The sequence below is a fragment of the Leucopleurus acutus genome (assembly GCF_964270905.1).
Source record: "Leucopleurus acutus genome assembly, chromosome: 5".
Lineage (NCBI taxonomy): Eukaryota > Metazoa > Chordata > Mammalia > Artiodactyla > Delphinidae > Leucopleurus > Leucopleurus acutus.
In genome coordinates this window covers 134,713,106-134,732,113 of record NC_139147.1, presented here as the reverse complement: position 1 = coordinate 134,732,113, position 19,008 = coordinate 134,713,106, and the positions used below count along the sequence as shown (strand labels likewise).

At 46.9% G+C, this 19,008-nt stretch overlaps 1 protein-coding gene across 1 annotated transcript in view; it reads left to right on the top strand.

The window, feature by feature from the left end:
• RFTN1 (raftlin, lipid raft linker 1) overlaps positions 1-19,008 on the top strand; it is a 204,244-nt gene that overhangs the window by 98,526 nt on the left and 86,710 nt on the right. The window contains exon 4 of the mRNA XM_082839511.1: positions 11,944-12,052. Coding sequence (XP_082695637.1) covers positions 11,944-12,052 — 109 coding nt within the window. The remainder of the gene's footprint in view (positions 1-11,943; positions 12,053-19,008) is intronic.

Here is a 19,008-nt window from a genome sequence, read left to right as displayed (position 1 = left end):
GCCTTGGAATATTAATTACTAATAATAGGGACCTATTGCGACTACACTTTTTAAATATTGCTTATTTCATCTGTTTCTCATCTTCTAAATGCATTGTTTTCTAACATAGGTAAGATGTTGGTACAGTAGTACTCAGGAGACTTTTACTTGAGGGTTTTATGATCAGAAGCTTTGGAGACCACCCATTCACGAGGCTTCCAGGTCACACTGGTGGTTCCGAAGCAGTTCCAGTCTTTACCTTGGTCTGTGCACTGGCAGCCTCAGCATCACCTGGCAGCCTCTTAGAAATGCAGATCCCAGGCCCCACCCACATCTGCTGACTCCGAATTTGCATTTTAACAGGATCCCAGGGGATCTATGTGCACATCAAAGTTTCAGAACAGAACTGAGCTGCGCTTTTCTATTAGGGAGACACTAGGCATACATTATCAATGAAAGTTAATTAAAATTAAATAATATTAAGCATTCATTCCCTCAGCGGCACTCGCCACATTTTAGGTGCTCAGTAGCAACATCTGGGTAGTGGCTACTGCGTTGGGCAGTGCAGAGATGGAACATGTCCATCGTCTAACTCAGCAGGTTGGAGGATGCGGGTAGGAAGACCCAGAAAAGAAGGAAACGGTGAGCAAACTTGAATTGGGATGTGTGCGTTAACCGTAAATAAAGAAGAGACTTCCTGTCACTCTGCTGGACGTGGCTGGTGAGAGTCTTAGGAAGGGCATTCACGTGTGTGGCTACTGCTGTTACTTTTGTTTGCAGATAATGTGACTTTTCTGAACCAGTAAGTACCAGGCAGTAAGTACTGCCTTTATTCAGTGTTATCTTTGTGAAAAAATAATATTTATGCATCAGTACTACTAGTCGTCATTTCCACATGTTTCAGAGTCCGCGAGGAGCCTCGCAGGGTTCATGAGAAAGCAGGACCCTGCCCCAAGTCCGATTTCATGTGGCGGTGGTCCCCTTTGCTGTAGTCTGGTGTGGTGGGGATTGAATTTCTCTCACAGCTACATTATACAGGGACCACTGGGGGTAAAACTTGTTTTTCTTGCCTTTTAAGGTTAAAGGTGAACTTCTTGTGTTGTGCAAGTCACTGATGGCTTATCTACCAGAGAGCCGGCTCCAGCAGTAAAGAGTGAGGCAGGATGTGGCAAGATTTCTCTAGCATAAATAGCAGCCGTGGCTCGTTAGGGGCCCATGATGCCTTGCACCCGCTTGGCAGTGCACAGCTCCCTGGGAGAGTGTGTGGTTAGAGTATCATGTGCACATCTCCCCCATCATCTCTGGAATGTTCCAGGGGATACCAAACCCTTATCCACAGATGGGATGCATGTCTGTTGGTGAAAAAAGAAGGGAGAAGAAAGACCAGTGACCCATCTACGAGTTGTTTCCTTCTCTCTGCTTCCTACTTCAGCACTCCCCTGATAAACTCTGTAATGAGGTGCTTTATTGAAAGATTAGCTAGGATTTGTTTACTTGGCTTTTTTCTTCTTCCAGCATTTCTCAAGCTTCACTATTAGGGGAAACTTTTGACTCCAGCAGCCTCATTTCGGTTTTGTAGATTTGGTTCACTTTGCAAAGAGGAGGTCACAGAGATTATTGGAACATTTTCCCCGTTGATCTGAGAGCATCTTTGGGGAGCAGCAGTTTATGCCCCTCCCCCAACCCAACCACCAGCACCTGCAGGGATGATACACACCTCAACTCTCTCTCCCATCCATCCACTTCCTCTACAGAAATCTTAGCTCTCATTTCTGCTCTCCTAAAATGTTCTTCCAACTCTTCCTCCATCATACGCAATGCTGCTTGCTTAATCTTCCTAAAATCTGTACTTCCATATCTTCTTTTATCTAAGACCATCCATGACTCCCCTTTACCTCAGAAAGAAGGCCAGTCCAGTCCTGTAGCGACACACCCCTGTCCTTTCTTTCCAACCCCATTTCTCACTTTCTGCTCCAGGCAGCACTGCAGGGCCCACATCACAGATCTATTACAACAGCAAATTCACCCATACATTCGCCAGGCTCGTGTTTACTGATCCAGCTGAATTAGCATAAACAAACCTCGCCTTCACCTATCTTTTACCAAACTGACCTATTCATTATTTCCACCATGTAACTCATGCTTTTTTTCCATCTAGATCCTTCCTAATTTCTGTTCTCAGTGCCTGGAATGTCATTTTATCCATTGTCCCATGACTAATTTCCACACAGCTTCAAAGACTCTGCTTACATGCTCTTTGCTTTTTAAAACTCGCTGATCCCTGACTGTGGAAGCAACTGAACTTTCATAGCTCTTCTCTATGGTTAGAATAAATAGCAGTGTTGGGTAGTTACATGCCCATAGACTCTAAGTTTCTTTTTTTTTTTTATTATTATTGAAGTGTAATTGATTTACAAAATTATATATTTTGGGTGTACAGTGTAGTGATTCACAATTTTTAATTAAAGGTTATGCTCCATTTATAGTTATTATAAAATATTGGCCATATTCCCTGTGTTGTACCATAACTCCTTGTAGCTTATTTTGTACCCAATAGTTTGTACCTCTGAAGCCCCTCTGCCTATGTTGCCCCTCCCCCTTTCCCTCTCCCCACTGGTAACCACTAGTTGGTTCTCCATATCTGGGGGTCTGTTTCTTTTTTGTTATATTCACCAATTCGTTTTATTCTTTAGAGTCCACATTTAAGTGGTAACATGCAGTATTTTTCTTTGACATTTCACTAAGGAAAATGTGAGACTGTAAGTTTCTCGAGAGGATGTAACTCCAGCCCTTCCTGTGGTCAGTGGTCAAGCAAGTGATAAGCTCATGAAACTAGAAAAAGCCTTCTTTTCCTTTCGTGGACAGATCTTTCTCAGATGTGTAGTTCATTTTCCTCCCTACTACTCCTTTAAAACAACAACAACAACAACACACCATTCTGATCATTCTACTTGAACCTGGCGTTGCCTTGAGGGAAAAATCTGAAAATTCCGTCCTGTTTCCCAGAGATACAGGATTTGCTTCTGTCAACTGACATTTAGTGATTTGTTTTTTCTCTCGTTGGAGAAATGCCTAGTAATCTAAGTTTGTGTTTGTCACCATTTCTTTCTGATTGTTCCTCAATGAAGCAAAAATAGCCCTACTGATGAACTGCACATTCTCTCTCGTTTCTTTTCATAACTCAAGTTCAAACTGTGCTTTGTGTCCTGGGAAAAAGAAGATGTTGCTTCAACTCATGATCTTTGAAGCTATCTAAGGGATTAATGAGTTGGAGTGAGATCTGTTACATGTTTATTATTTAAAAGAAGTGTGTATGATAGTTTTTATTAACATGTTTATTGTTTAAAAGGATAGTTTATAGTAGATTCTAAACAGGCATCTGCTTTTTAGTGGCCTGATTTCAGCTCTGTCCATGAGACCAAAATAGGTATTCAGCTTACTGCTTGACATTTCATCTGAATAATTTGAGGATTAACCCTTTATGACTGTAACTCATAAAGCATTACAGTGTTTGCTTGCAAACATGTTTTTTTAATGGCTTAGAAAAGGGTTCTGTCCCAGCCACTGTGAGATCAGGCAGGGTCAGTGTCGATGTCCTGACCACGGTCATGGGGAGTGAGGAGGGGAAGAATCTGCCAGGTCATTACAATGGTTGAAATATCGGACTTGGGTTTAGGGTTAGTTATTCTGATGATGATACAGTTGGATAATCTGTTCGCTCTTATCTCTTGCCTGGCATCCAGCCTCCGTGACTCACATTGGAGCCTTGTGTATGGAACCCAGAGGCCAGGGACTGATGGCCCAGAGGTCAGATTCAGTCCCAAAGATGTTGGATTACATAATAGTAATAAACAGTGTTTGGAGCCAAAATTAGACATTTGCGGCCACCAAAAAACATGGTGTAATGACTCCTTTAAAAAAGTTAGAAGATTTGGCAACCCCGGCCTGGAGTTTCTAGTAGTGGTTGGGATAGAAACTGCCCAGCTCACCATGGTTTCCACTGCTCCCATCGGCTCCCCAGTACGGGGGTGACTCGGCCATGCCACTTGACATCACCTGTGCACTGGGACTTTTCCCCTGGTGGGTCAAGTTTCTCCGTAGCCACGTCGCTCTCAGACATGGGAATGTGGAAGGGAGTCGGACAGGACTCTGTGTTTGGAGAAAAATAGGAGAGAGCATATTTCTTGGTGGACATGAAGACCATTTCTGTATCTTTTATATGAGAACAAAGTGATCGGGTTATGTCTTTTGGTCAAAAAATACCCTCTTTCACTCAGTGTTTGTGGACCTTTGAGTTTGCTTCCCTTGGTTTGACCTTCTGACTCTCCAGCTGCCTGGGGAATGACCACGCAACCCTTGGCAGCTGTGGCAGTGGTGACATGAGGAGTTTGTGCACAGTTTTTATGACAGCTGATGTTTGTGTCTGAGTAATGAGGGCGACGTGACACGGAATAGGTGGTGTTTTATTATGGTCCTAAACAGCTCTGATGTCTGGGGCCAATCGTGTTGACCGCTGAGGTACTTCGGCATGTGGGCTCTTTGCTGCCCTGCCCTACGGTTAGGAAAGGTTTGTGCACAAATGCGCAGCGTCTGAATCTGCTCTCGTGTGTTTGTTTGAGAAGCTTTATCTAAATTTTCCTGCATGTTCATGTTCAGTTTTGGCCCAAGTCCCATTTATATGCTGTCACAGGAGCAAGGACTGTTTGGGATGATGAAGAAGTTCCGGAGATGGTTGGTGGTGACGCTTGCACAACATTGTGAATGTACTTAATGACACTGAATGTATGCTTAGAAATGGCTAAAATGGTCAATGGTATGTTATGTATATCTTAGCACAATAAAACATAAGAAGAGTGAGGAAACCAAGAAGCGGGAAGTATTTTTGAGTTTTTCTAACTGAAAGAGGCACAGATAGAGTTGTCCATTCTTATATTTCCTTAAGGTCTGGTCCTTTTTCTGGGAGGTTTGTCTTCTTCTGAGGGGCTAGGAGTCTACATTGTTGGTCTCTGCAAGTCCTTCTTTCCGTGTTTCCTCTTTTCCTTGGACGTGCTCAGTTACGGCCAAGGAAAATCTCCAGGAGAGCAGCTGCTGCAACACAGCCCACCTAGACTGTCGTTCTCCACTCTGGTTGCCCATTAGAATCACTGGGGAGTTTCTAGAGCCCCTTGGCCCAGGCCGTACCACAGACCAATTAAATCAAAATTTGTGGGAGCTCACCGACTGATTCCAAGGTTGAATGCAGCCAGGGTGGAGAATGCCTGCCTGACGGGACACCCGGTCTGATGCACAGAGCCCAGGGTTTGCTTGTTGGCTTGGTCCAGTGCCTAAAGTTAGGGCACATCAAGGGAGATTTTTCTTTTGTCCCCCAAACCCAATTATTTCAGTCATTGCCTTCATGTGATTTGAGGGGTCTCTTACATAAACAGTATAGTCAGGCAGGGGTGTTGGTGTAGCTTAGGACTAGAAACACTTACTCTGAGAATAAATATTACAGAATCAAAACAAACAAACAGGGCTTCCCTGGTGGCACAGTGGTTGAGAGTCCGCCTGCCGATGCAGGGGACGCGGGTTCGTGCCCCGGTCCGGGAGGATCCCACATGCCGCGGAGCGGCTGGGCCCATGAGCCATGGCCGCTGAGCCTGCGCGTCCGGAGCCTGTGCTCCGCAGCGGGAGAGGCCACAGCAGTGAGAGGCCCGCGTACCGCAAAAAAACCCAAAAAAACCCCAAAAAAACATACACATCAGAGATCTTTTTAGTTAATGCTCCCTCCAGGCCATTTCTGAGACATGACCCAGCAGCACGGAGATGGTTTTTTTTCAAGGAGCCAAGCTACTAAGAACCCAAATCGGCAGATTGCTTTGACAGTCAGCCCATGTAACAGGATAGTCATATATAATATTAAATGTGAACTGATTTCTTCGCACCTTTTTCTGTAGGGTGGATTAAATCCAGCTTCTCTCTTGGGATTTCAAGAGGATAAGTAAATTGAAGAGACGATTGTCAATATGTTAATTGAAGCAATGGACGGGGTGGCTCCTCCCCTCCGCTAGACATGCTTCCTTGATTTGATCCAGGACTGCACGTTCCTTGGTTTTCTCTCTTCCCCCATGGTTGCTCTTTCTTTGTCTCCTTGGCTGCTTTCTCCTCTTTTCTGCCCACCGTCTTCACGGTGGAGGGTCCCCAAGCTCAGTCCTTGACTCTTCTCTCTCTATATTGATTGAGAGCTCATTCAGTCTCATGCTTTGAATACCATGTGGCAGCTGATGACTCCCAGATTCACATCTCCAGCCCTCTCTCCTGAAGTCCAGACTCGAATATACATTCAGCTCTCTACCAGATATCTCTCCTTGGCCGTCTGCTGGATAATGTCAAACTCAGTACCTGGGAAGCCGAATTACTGATCTTCTCCCCAAGCCTGTGTCCACTCCCGCCCCAGCCTTCCCCATCATAGTTGTGGCAACATCATCCACTCTCTCGGTGGCTGGAGCAAAAATCCTTGGAGCCATCCTCATCTGCTTTCTTCCTTTCACACCTCACAACCTGTTCTGTTCATAAGGAAGCCTTGAAGGTTCTACCTTGAAAGTATATCCAGAATCCACCACTTCCCAGCGCTGCTATGCTGCTACCAGCCCCCTTGGGGTCACCATCACCTCCCGCCTGGACCACTGGGTTAGTCTCTTAGCTTCCCCCTACAGCCAGAAGGCTCCTTTTAAAATAAACATGTACCCACTTCTATATATAAAACGGATAACCAACAAGGACCTACTGTGGAGCACAGGGAACTCTACACAATATTTTGTAGTAACCTATAAGGGAAAAGAATCTGAAAAAGTTATTTATATATATATAATTATAACTGAATCACTGTGCTATACACCTGAAACTAACACAATATTGTAAATCAACTATACTTCTATAAAAATAAAATAAATCAGATGGTGTCACTTCTCTGTTCAACAAGGGCTTCCCCTATCGTTCTGAGTAAGAGCCACTGTCTTCACCGTGGCCTGTAAGTTCTACACTCTCTGGCTCCCCTTTGGCTCTCCGACCTCATCTCCTGCCCCTGGTTCACTGAGCTCCAGCCACGGGGCTGTTTTGTACCATCTCACCTTAGGACCTTTGCACTGGCCGTTCCTCTGCCTGGAAGCTTCTTTCCTGGCTGTGAGCATGGTCACCTCCCGTAGATCTTTATTACAAGTGTCGCCTTCTCAGTGAGGCTGCCCTGACCACCCTCATAAAAACTGCAGCTTCCCACCGCTCGTGATTCTCTACACCTTGCTGTTTCTTTTTTCTTTAACGCTTACCACCGTTGGACATACTCTCTGTGCTGAGTATTTCTTGTTTATTGCCTGTCTCCCTCCACCAGGTTGTGAGCTCCGTGAGAGCAGAGATTTTGTCTCTTTTGATGCTAAAGAAGAGTGTCTGGCACAAGGTAGTAGTGTGATCAATATTCGTTGAATGCATGAGTAATTAGGAACTATGAAAAGGGCTAGGAATGCACTTACAGATGATAGAAGTAGATCAGTAGCTGCTAATACTCACTGAGCCCGGACTTCTTGCCATGCCCTATGCTAAGGGCTTTACATGCTTTTGTCTTATTTAATCCTTCCAAGGATGCCAAGAGATAGCTACTCATAATATTCCCATTTGACCGTGAAAGAAACTGAGGCATAGAATGTTTAAATAAATTGTCCAAAGGCACACAGCTGGGAAATGATCCACCTCTAGTTAGGTTTAGGACCTGCAGCCTCTAACTAATAAATCAAGAGGAAATTATGGAGGGGAGGTATGCAGGGAGACAGGGAAGCATATTTCATTGTTAGCAATGCTCTTCTCAGAGTGTCTGTATTTAATCTCAGTGTATTTACTGTTAATTTTTAGATAAGGGAGGCTTTGGCAGGTAGGTAATCCTACATCTCCAGAAGTGCATTCTGTGTCCCTCTTTTTTTTTATTGTTTAGACCCAGATCTTTCTATCCTTTCTGGAAGTGGAAGCCAGTGGGCTTCAGTCCAGGTGGATGTTTGGTGGTTTCCAGTATCCCTTTCCAGGACAACACAAGGACATGTCCTTTGGGGAAACATAAGTGGTGTTTCCCCTATCCCACAGGAGGGTGCAGATCCCTGCTCAGCCGGTGACGCATCTTAAGGATTCTTAGGAACTTGACTGACTGTAGGACATCTACTCCCCTGTGCTGTGGTCCCTCGGGGGCCAGGCCATGGCTCCTGGACTCACTTCTATGGCATGTCTGCTTCTTGATGCCAGGGTGGTCCTTGCCCTCTGGGACATGAAACACTCATCATCTGTCAGAGGCTCTTCTCAAGGTGTCTGGCTGGATCTTGGGGCCTGAGCCTAGACCCAGCCACCAGTAGGAGGCCTGGTCTGAGCATGAAGCTGCCGTGTCTTCCTGCTCGGCCACTGCATGAGTTTTCTACTCTCTGTAATAAATGACCACAAGTTTACTGGTTCCAACAACATACATTTATGATCTCAGTTTCTGTAGCTTTTCTGGGCTCTCTGCTTCAGGTCTCATCAGGCTGCGGTGGAAGTATTGGCTGGGGCTGCAGTCTCATCAGGGGCTTGACTGGGGAAAGGTCTGCTCCCAAGCTCCATTTGGTGGTGGGCAGAATTCATCTCCTAGGGCTGAGATCTCTGTCATCCAGGGACTGCCCACATGGTGCCCTGGCAGCCTGGCAGCCAACTAAGGGCAGGGTCTAGCTCTCATCTGCTAAGGTGGAGTCTTATGGTGTCACATCATCACAAGAGGGCTCTCCTGTCCCTTTGCCCGGTTCTTTTGATTAGAAGCACGTCGCAGGCCCTGCCCCCACTCAGGGGGAGAGACTCTACAAAGGCATGAACACCAGAAAAGGAAGGTCACTGGGGGTCACCTTAGAGCAACCACAGTCACTGCCCTCCCTCCACCCAACCTCCCCCCAGTGCTGAGAAGCCCGGATGCTCCCCCTGGCAGCCCTGTAGGCAAGCTTCAAGCTTTTGTGGATCTGATACAGTTTTTCACAGGGCTGCTGGCAGGGAGGGGCTTTCTGTGTGACTGTGCCACCCACCCAGCCCTGGCCTCACCCCTCACAGAGTGCTGACTTGAGGGCTTGGGCATCTGTCCTCGGAGTAGTCAGGGGTCCTTGCCACACCCCTCCCCTGCAGCCGCTCTTCAGTGTTCCAACCCTTTCATTTTAAACTGTGGAGGTAATTCCTGTAAGGCAGGGGAGACCTTTAGTTACTCACCTGTTCCTCCAATATGCATGGCTTTGCTTTCAAGTGACCATAGGCCAAGATGTGAGTGTTCATGTTTCATCTAGAAAATTTGTAATAATGCCTATTTTTGTCCACCGTTTGTGCTTCCTGCAGTTCAGATGTACCTGAGTTAATTATCTGATGAAATGAACCAGAGCTTGCTTTCCTCCTCAGAGTACTTCTTGTTCTAGAAGCAAAGCTGAGAGTTATTAGATCCTGTACTAGCAATTATCCCTTGTGCGTCTAGCGAGTTTGGCCTGTGAGTTTTTTAAAGACAGACCCGTCTTCCCTCCATTCATTTTATGGGTGTTTTACAGAGTGGATACAGTGTTGACTTATTTTATTTCATTGTTGTGGTCTCTTATTGAAGGATTCTTTTTTTTAATTGAAGTACAGTTGATTTATAATGTTGTGCCCCGGAGCAACTAAGCCCATGCACCACAACTACTGAGCCTGCGCTCTAGAGCCAGCAAGCCACAACTACTGAAGCCCGCATACCTAGAACCCGCGCACCACAACAAAGAGTAGCCCCCGCTCACTACAAATACAGAAAGCCTGTGTGCAGCAACGAAGACCCAACACAGCCAAATATAAATAAATACATTTATAAAGAAACAAAACAAAAAAATAAAATAAAATGTCAGTGGGTATTTATAAATAACCTTGTACAGTCTGGTGTTAGTCCCTGTGTGACAGCAGTGGGGATTTCACATCCTATTTTCCTCTTCCTATTCCTGTCTTTGTTGTTTGAGATGCCACACGATGCATATGACAGTATCTTGACTAAGTCTTCTCTTTCAAAAGTCTGGAATCTTCTGCTTTAGTTCCTCTTAGCATGTCTTTTGTTTAGGGTGGGGAGAGAGTAAGAACATGGGGGAAAAAGGGAGAACATGAGTCTAATCTCTGAGGAAGTTTTTAGGCGAGAAGGCTGAGGTTCAGAATTGGTTGATTCTTTTGGAATTAGTTTATTCCAGTTTGGCCAGTTTGGAATCAGTTGATTCTTTTACATTTCAAAAGTATGCACCTCAGTCCCTACCCCTGAAAGGATATGTTAGAGAGAAAAATAAGATAAATTATTGACATTTGCTTACCCAATCACAGTTGCACACCTGGGGAAAGCCAAATCCGCTTTAATTTTTCCACTTTTGAATTTCGTGTGAATCATACTCAGATGGTTAATGGCAGCATAAATTGCTTTGAATGATATATGACTCCTAGAAATTCATCTTTAAAATATTATAGCAAATAGGCATTCAGAAACTATTTATTTGGTGGGATATACGTGTCTCAGGAATTCAGTATGAAGGCACCCGTCCTGGCTACACCTGCTCTCACAGGGGCTGCAGGGGCCCCTCCTCGGTAGGGACCCTCCGAAGTTGGCTGGGAGGGCCCTGCTCTGCCCTCGGCAGTGGAGAGTTGCTGTACACGTGGTGTGAGCCCTGGAGAGCCCGGCCCTGGTCTCCAAGTCCCCCTTCCCACGAGGAAAGGGCACGGTCTGCCGGCCCTTGACTGATGTCCACTTCTGTTGTCTGACGTCCGGCAGGGCCAGCCAGTCACCTTCAATTTCTGACAACCATGTGGCTCCCAGGAGTCCCTCAGCCCCATAGTGTCACCCAGGGGTCCCTCAAAGGAGTGACACGGAGTGGTGGGATTTCCTTCTGGTGACCACTTGCTGCTGGTTGTCCCAAGTGCACCCAGCATTGAGTCACGTGCACATCTATATGAGGGGGATGGGGAAGCAGCCCCACCCCCTGGTCGGGGGGGCAGTGATAGGGGGCAGGGCACGCTGGACGCCTCCGTCTCGACCGCAAGGTGTTCGGTGTTTGCTTCAGACAGCCCTTCACGTCCGCTCTCGTCCCAGGATTTCTACTTCAGTTGCCTTATATTCTTTTCTTCATGCATCTTTAGTTTTGATAGATTTTGCCAGATTGCCCTCTGTAGGGGTTGAACCCTTTAAAAGTCTTTTAAGGGCTTCCCTGGTGGCGCAGAGGTTGAGAGTCCGCCTGCCGATGCAGGGGACACGGGTTCGTGCCCCGGTCTGGGAAGATCCCACATGCCGCGGAGCGGCTGGGCCCGTGAGCCATGGCCACTGAGCCTGCACGTCCGGAGCCTGCGCTCCGCAACGGGAGAGGCCACAACAGTGAGAGGCCCGCGTACTGCAAAAAAAAAAAAAAAAATTCTTTTAAAAATTAATTTTTAATTTTCTAAGTGATACGTGAATATATTCTCTTCCAAAAAAGTGAAAAAAATTAGAGATACAGCCAAAGTCACTTTTGATCACCAGCACCATCCCCGCCGGATTCCCACACTGGCCCTCACCATCCCCCCAGAGTCCACTGCTATTATTGGTTTGCCAGTGGGAAATATACATTACTGGAGTGTGTGTGTGTGTGTGTGTGTGTGTGTGTGTGTGTGTGTGTGTGTGTGTTTGTGTTTGTGTTGTTTAAGGTATAAACCTTATTGTACTAAGCCCATCATTCTATAATGATGTGTTTTCCTTGATGATATGTCTTGGAGATCTTTCCATGAAGTATTAATAGGTCCCTCTATATTATTTGAGTTGTTAACCATAAATTATTTTTTCAGAACTGCCTTTTTGACAGTTACTTTCAGGAAAGAAATTAGAATTTCATTCAACACCCAGTGATTCTTTTTTTTTTTAATATGTGTATAGTGCAAAATCTTAACTTGTGTGTGTGTGTGTGTTTCTCTTTTCAGATCTCAGAACACTGATCTTCACAATGAAGGCTACATCTTGGAATTAGATTGCTATTCTTCCCTAGACCACCTGACAGACCAAAAAATCATCCCAGAGTTCATTAAGAAGGTGAGTGCTGCAGTCAGGATGCAACTGAACGGGTTCGCTGAGCGCTTGCCTGAGTGAATGGCTGGGGACTGGCTGAGGGCAGGTGGGCTGCACTCCCCAGGCCTGTTCTGACCTGGGACTTTGGGTGGCCTCGTGGGGGGCAGTCCATTCCCACTCAGGCTGGCCTTGGCTCTGGAACAAGGTGGCTTCCCCTCCTCCCAGGATGGCAGACCCTGTGTTTTTAGGGCTGGAGTGGCGTTAACAGTTGACAGGCCTGCCGGCCCACTGCCAGCACCCCCTTCAAATCCTCAGGGTGGTGTGAGCCCCTCAGATCCCACCTTCCACTCCCCCTGCGGGTCTTCATTGTCACGAGCCCCCTTTCTTTCCTAGAGCGGGAGCGTGCCACAGTCCGGTGACCACTGGCATGCGATCATAGCAGGGAAAATTGCCTCATTGCAGGGGGTTCATTTTCTGCCCTGAAATATGTCTGGTTTTGAACTTCTCTTTGAGCCATATGAGGTTTCCTGCCTAATTGCAGGGTGAGCTGAGTTTCAATACGCTGACGTTTACTGCCGGAGGAATGTCCTTGCCCAAACTGGGGCTAAGTTCATCGCTTAATGCTGGCCTTGTCCTCCCCTTCCCAGTCTCCCAAAATAATTGGCAGTTCCCCCCGCCCCATCATGTAGAGGTGATTGTGGTTTGTCTGAAATCCAGTCAATCAGTGAATTCTTTAATAAATATTGTTGGCTGTTGTCAGGCCAGAAATAGTACTAGGTGCTGGCACGCAGAGAACAAAATAGCCGTGGTCCCTGCCCTCGTGTCCTCACAGTGAAGGCTCTTCTGAACCCGAGTCATGAGCATGACTGGGAGGGAAGCAGCAGACAGACAGGGTGTGGTGTGGGAATCGGGGAGGCGCCTCGGGCTGAGACAGTAGGATTAGGCCTGATGGGGCTGCAGTGGGCGGGTTGGGGTCCCTCCGAACAGAGGGAGCAGCATGTGTGAGGGCCTGAGGGGAATGAAAAGAAGGTCAGAGGACCTCTGGCAAGAAAGGGGCCATGAGGGGTGGAAGGAAGGGCCAGGACTCGGCTGTGAAAGCAACAGGAGACCGTGGAGAGAAGTTCTGCAGAAAAGTGGAATTGAATGGTCCCTTTAAACAACCAGTGATTCTATTTTTTTTTTTTTTTTTGGTTCACTCTCTGCCTCCCTCTCTTCAACATTTGTGGAGCGTTCAGGCTCTACAAGGCCCTGGGAATAACCACTCGGGTATGATGGGAGCCGAGACCCGTAGCCCAGGAATCGGGTGACCTATTAGGTCAGACATTTGGGTAATTTTACTCGGGCATGGAGACTCTTTCTGCTATGGTAGAATTCAGATCATTTTTAAGAAGTGGGAGGAAAAGCAGTTTCAGTTCACACATGCCTAAGCCTGAGAACATGGGTGCTTTCATAACTCAGAGGGATGTCTGTATAAATAGGGCCATCTTCTTTGGATTGCTGCAAATAAAATGTTCTCATAAACTTGGTAGGGGCATTCTAGAGGTGGGATTTACCCTGTGATCTGAGCACTGGGGAAAAGTAGTTGTAGAAATGGTTTTGTAATTAGACTCAGATGCTTGGAATATTTGAGGGGCGGGTTGGTAAGATGAGGGCATTGGCTCTGGCTGTACTATCAAACAGGCTCTTTTAAAAACATGTGATTTGGCGCTTTTGTCTTAACCAAACCAGATCACTGCGGGACTGACCCATTGCCTTGTGGCCATATCAGGTCGTAAACAGCCTGCTGAGTGGACACTCAGATGCCGTGTGTCTGCAGTGCCTGCAGTGCAGGTGGCCGTCTGTCCCACAGAGGACAGAACCTCAGAGTTATGGTTTATATGCCCTGAAGGACATCAGCCACTTTTGTGTTAACTTTTACTTTTATCCCAACATTCTTTTCCCCCCACTGATTGTGTGTGTGTGTGTGTCTACACATGGCAGTATCTCATGATTTATTCAATAATTGGTTAAATCGATCATTGACACCTGCTCATTCTATGTATGTATAAGAATTCTGTTTTTAACATTAAAAAAATTATTTTTTTTATTGAGGTATAGTTGATTTACAATGTCGTGTTAGTTTCAGGTGTACAGCACAGCAATTCAGTTATAAATATGTATACGTATATATACATGCATACATATATACGCACACACACATATATTCTTTTTCATATGCTTTTCCTTTATACATTATTACAAAATATTGAGATAGTTCCCTGTGCTGTACAGTTGGTCCTTGTTGTTTATCTGTTTCATATATAGTAGTGTATTTATGTTATTCCCAAACTCCTAATTTATCCCTCTCCCAACCTCTCTTTGCCTTTGGTATCCGTAAGTTTGTTTTCTGTGTCTGTGGGTCTATTTCTGTTTTGGAAATAAGTTCACCTGTATCTTTTGGTTAGATTCCACATATAAGTGACATATGATATTTATCTTTCTCTGTCTGGCTGACTTCACTTAGTATGATAGTCTCCATGCGATTCTGTTTTTAACATTTTGAAGAGGATACAGTTTAAAGCCCGCTGTGCCATCCTGCCTCTGCCTGTGCAAGCAGGCACAGGGTGCCTCTGTCCCCCTGGTTTTCAAATACAAATGACTGGGTTCAGGCAGACTAGACAACTTGCACACTCAGGTAGCACTGAGATTTCTGAGCCAGAATTGGTCTCCAGATGTGTATCTCGGAGTCTCTCACCTCTTTTTCTCTTAGTAGAGACATAGTTCATGGTTGTGGTCAGCAGAACGGAAGGGAAGCTCCCCACTCTGGAGAACCCAGGTGTTGAGGTGGCCTGGCCATGTGGCCCTGCCCTGTCGGTCCGTGGCCGGGGGCTCCACCTGGGAGGATCTAGTGTTTCTGGCTGTCACTGCTGGCTGTGGCTCTAGTTCTAGGCCAGTGGCCATGACAACCAGGAGAAGAGGTACAAAATGATGGGACCGGGCCCCCTTCCCTTTGCTCCCCTTTTCTGTTGTTGGACATGATTTCTGGAGAAAACACCACCTCTGGTGCAAAGAGGAGAGGAATGGGGGCCTCTCTGCAAAGTCAACAGCTGTTGCAGCTGATGGCTGAATTGCACACGTGTGTACATTTTCCTGTCATCCCACGGGTCGAAGACTACAGGAGTTCCCTGGGAAGAAAGACAGGAAAAATTATTTTGTGTATTTTTAGTAAATATTTAATGAATAGCTTGGTCCCTATATATATATATATATATATATATATGTATATATATATATATGTGTGTGTGTGTGTGTGTGTATAACAAGTGGTGACACCTGTTAATTGCCATTCACTTAGACCAAGATGAAGCTGTGTCACTGCAGCTACTGCCTACAGCCATTCCTTTTTTATCTGGGTCATTATTTTGTGTGAAATAATGGCTCCCGTCCCTATGACAAGTAGATCCGTCTTACGATGAGACGGTAATTAACTCATTTTGTCACATCCAGGATAAGCTCATATTCTTCTCTGCACAGTAGAATTAAACTCAAAGTGATTAGAATTTTTCTTTTCTTCAGAACAATGCCTCAGTGTTGTTTTTCCACCAAATGTTTTAAATTAGCAGAACCTTTGGTTAGAGGACATGGTTGGAGGGAGGGAAAGGAGATTTCATTATTTTCCACAATGAGGAAAAATAAAATCATCTGTATCTGTGTCCTGTAAAATTAGCTGAAGATGCCGTAATTCACAGCCCCCCTCCATCACGATTTCACACGGAGGGTGAAGGGAGCTGTATAAAAAAGATGGCTCTCTTCCTTTCCGTGTGGCCTAACGATGTTCTGAGCACTCTGGCGGATCAAATTAAACCTGGGCTACTGCACTGTGTTCTTCCCCCTGGTATCCTGCTGTGCTCCATCCAACTGACCCTTTATGTAAATTATTTATTAGGGCCCACAGAACATTTAAGATACAGTTTTATGGGCAGACTTGGAGAGAATACATTTTCCAAGCCCTAGAACCGAACGCTCGAGAGACAGTTGCAAGGCTGGGAGCACTTCGGTGCTGCCTCTGTTCCTTTGAGACAAAGGTTCAGCCTGCCAGGTGACTCCCAGAGCCTGTTTCGCGTGGCTGGTGTGTTTGTGGGACCCTTTGGAATTTCTGTTCTCCAGAGCTCCCAGAGGATTATAAAGAAGACAGGGTGATATAGAATGAAGAGTCTACACGTGCGTCTTCGAATGACTATACATTCTTTGGAGCTTCTTGGGAAAGTGTCTGGATGTTTCGAAAGCACTTTAAAGTTTGCCGAGTCACGGCACACATTTTCTGGTTGGTGCCGCACAGCATTTCCGTTCCGGAGGCCACGCTGGCAGTGATGTCTCCCTTCTAGACCGGAGGAGACAGCTCAGAGAGGACGGGGGCTTTGCCAAGGGCTGCGACTGCAGAGCAATGGGGCCTGGCCTGGCCTGCCATGGGGTGGGGGGGAGCGGGATGGCCCCAGCGGGTGCCCGTGGAGCTGGGGAGGAGGGTCTGGGGAGGGTCTGTGGCCTGGGAAGGCTGTGGAGACGTGAGCTATAGGATGGGGGCTCTGAGCAGCGAGCGATGGGCGCTGGCGGAGCTGGAGGGGCCTGGTGGACAGTGCTGTTTCTGGTGTGGACGGGAGCACGGAGGAAAGGCTCAAGGCTGAGAAAGAGCCATGTCCTGATTGGCTGGAGTTTAGGATGGACAGTGGGAGGAGGAAGGCTGTTCTGGGCACCGTTCTTTTGGTTACGTGAAAGGGAGCCCTACTCAAGCCAGCTCAGGTGAATCGGGGGTGAGGTTCCTTCCTCTAAAGATGCAGGAAATGGCCTGGAGTCTCAGCCTCCAGGAGCAAGAATTCCCCTGGGGCAGAAATACAAGGGAAAAAAAAAAAAGATGATTTGGTCTCTGTCTGTATTACGTGCTGCTGGCGCCTATTTATGCATATATAGGTTAATTTGAATTTTAAATGGGATTTTACTCCACAGAGGGAATCCCTCTAGATGCCAGGCAGACCCTGTGCTGAAGGGCTGTTACAAGCACTATACTCTTAACCCTCATCTCTGCCTTCTGAAGCCTTATCCCCATTTTACAGGTGAAGAACCTGAGGCACAGAGAAGCTATGCAGTTTGCCCAAAGTTACACCTGGGACAGGGAGGACTGAGGTTGGAACCCAGCCTGTCTGGTCCAGGGGCCGCACTCCTGACCACTGGGCCATGCCGCCACTTCTGCGGAGCCCTCAGGAGCTGGGAGGGAGCCGTCCAAGCCAGAAGGCCGGGTTGGGCATGGGAGGCAGTTGGGTGTAACTGTGTCTGGTACGTGGGGACAGATTTCGGAGCAAGTCCAAGGCCTCCCCTGAGTGGAGTCTGGGGCTCCAGGCCTGGCTGCCCAGGGGAGAAAGCCACACACCCCCCTGCCTTTGTCTGGGCGAGACTGCAGGGCCTCACCTTCAGACCCTCGGCTCTGGGCTCTCACTTTCTCAGATTAACTCCTTTTATGATGGACCTGAAGGACCTACTTAGAACTAGGTTTCGGTTTTCACTGGACCACGGAGCTTTGGGAATGAAGACATCGAGGCAGACCCCTGCGAGGTTCTGTGTGGGGAAGCTCGGAAACTCAGTGGCCTGGATTAAACTACAGGCATTGCCCTTCAGAAAACCAAACGATGCTGCTTCCATCTTGTCCTAAAGAAGAGAACCCGACAGGTATTTCAAATCTCAATGGCTCCTTTTAATGAAACAGAATATCTCAAATCCCCAGGATTCTGAAACTTTGCCTGTGGTATCTAAATGACTCATCGTTTATTCCGGCTAATTGTTGAGTATTCGGGGCTTCATTTCTCCAAGTGCTGTGCAGGGTCTAATTTTAATTAGTGCGAGATGCCGACTGAGGGTGAAAGGGAAATTATATTAAAAAGGCTTCCCTTTCCTCACTGCACCCTCATCTGCTCTCAAACCAAGGGAATCGTGACATTTTTTAAAAGGCTGCCCTGGTAGGGCTGGGGGAGAGGTTAAGGGAAAGTGGAGTGTGATTCTAGCAGTGAGGGTAGCCTCGGTGTGGAGGGAAGTGGCTCAGGGCTGGGGCTGGACGGAGAAGGCGCTGAGGCACTGCCGGGGGATGGGGTGTCCTGTTCCCTGTTATGTCTGCAGAACTTAATACATATTTGTCGAGTGACTGAACAAATTAAAAGAGAAGCAGAGGAAGAATCATTAAGACTTTGTGTCACAGAGGAGGGAGGGGAGCCTAACGTGACACTCAGGGGACGGAAGTGTCACGCGGGGTCATTTGCAAGGATGGGGAGAAACACACAGCCCGAGGGGCCGTTTGGGGACGAGAGGTGATGAGGCTGGTGACGGGCATGTTTGGGACCGAGGGGCCAGTGGGACGCTCTGGGAAACATTCCAGAAGGCAGGTATGGTTACACTGGAGCTTGGGAGGAGGCGGGGAATGGGGACGTAGTTGAGGGGCAGGTGAGATGGTGTGGAAGTGATTCAGGGGGTTGTCTGGGGGGCACATGCCCATCTCAAGGGCCTCAGCCCATTGCTGCCTCGTGGAAAATACAGACCCAGGATCCTAAGGTCTTCTGTTGCTTGGCTGGCTCGTTGGCTGACTTTGTTCTAGAGAAGTGGATAACGTTTTTTACTTTCTTATTGGGAAGTCTTGGTTTCTCAATGTAAGCAGATAGATCCATCAAAGAACTGCAAGATCTAGACCAGATTCTCTTATTCTCAGATTCTCTGTGGTGAAGGACCAGATTTTGTTTGTTTTGTCCTTTTCCAGTTCATTAAGGAGGGATGCTTTTGTAAAATACAGTGAAACATGGTGGCAACGTTGAAGAGCTAGAAAAGTATATAAATGCTTTCTCTTGTTTTGTGTACCTATCTTGTCACAAACTGGTAACAGAAAGTTGGTGGACCAGCAGTGGGCCGAGGACCACATTTTGAGTAGCCCCTGGCTAAGATGGCGGAGACGTGGACAGGGTGAACTC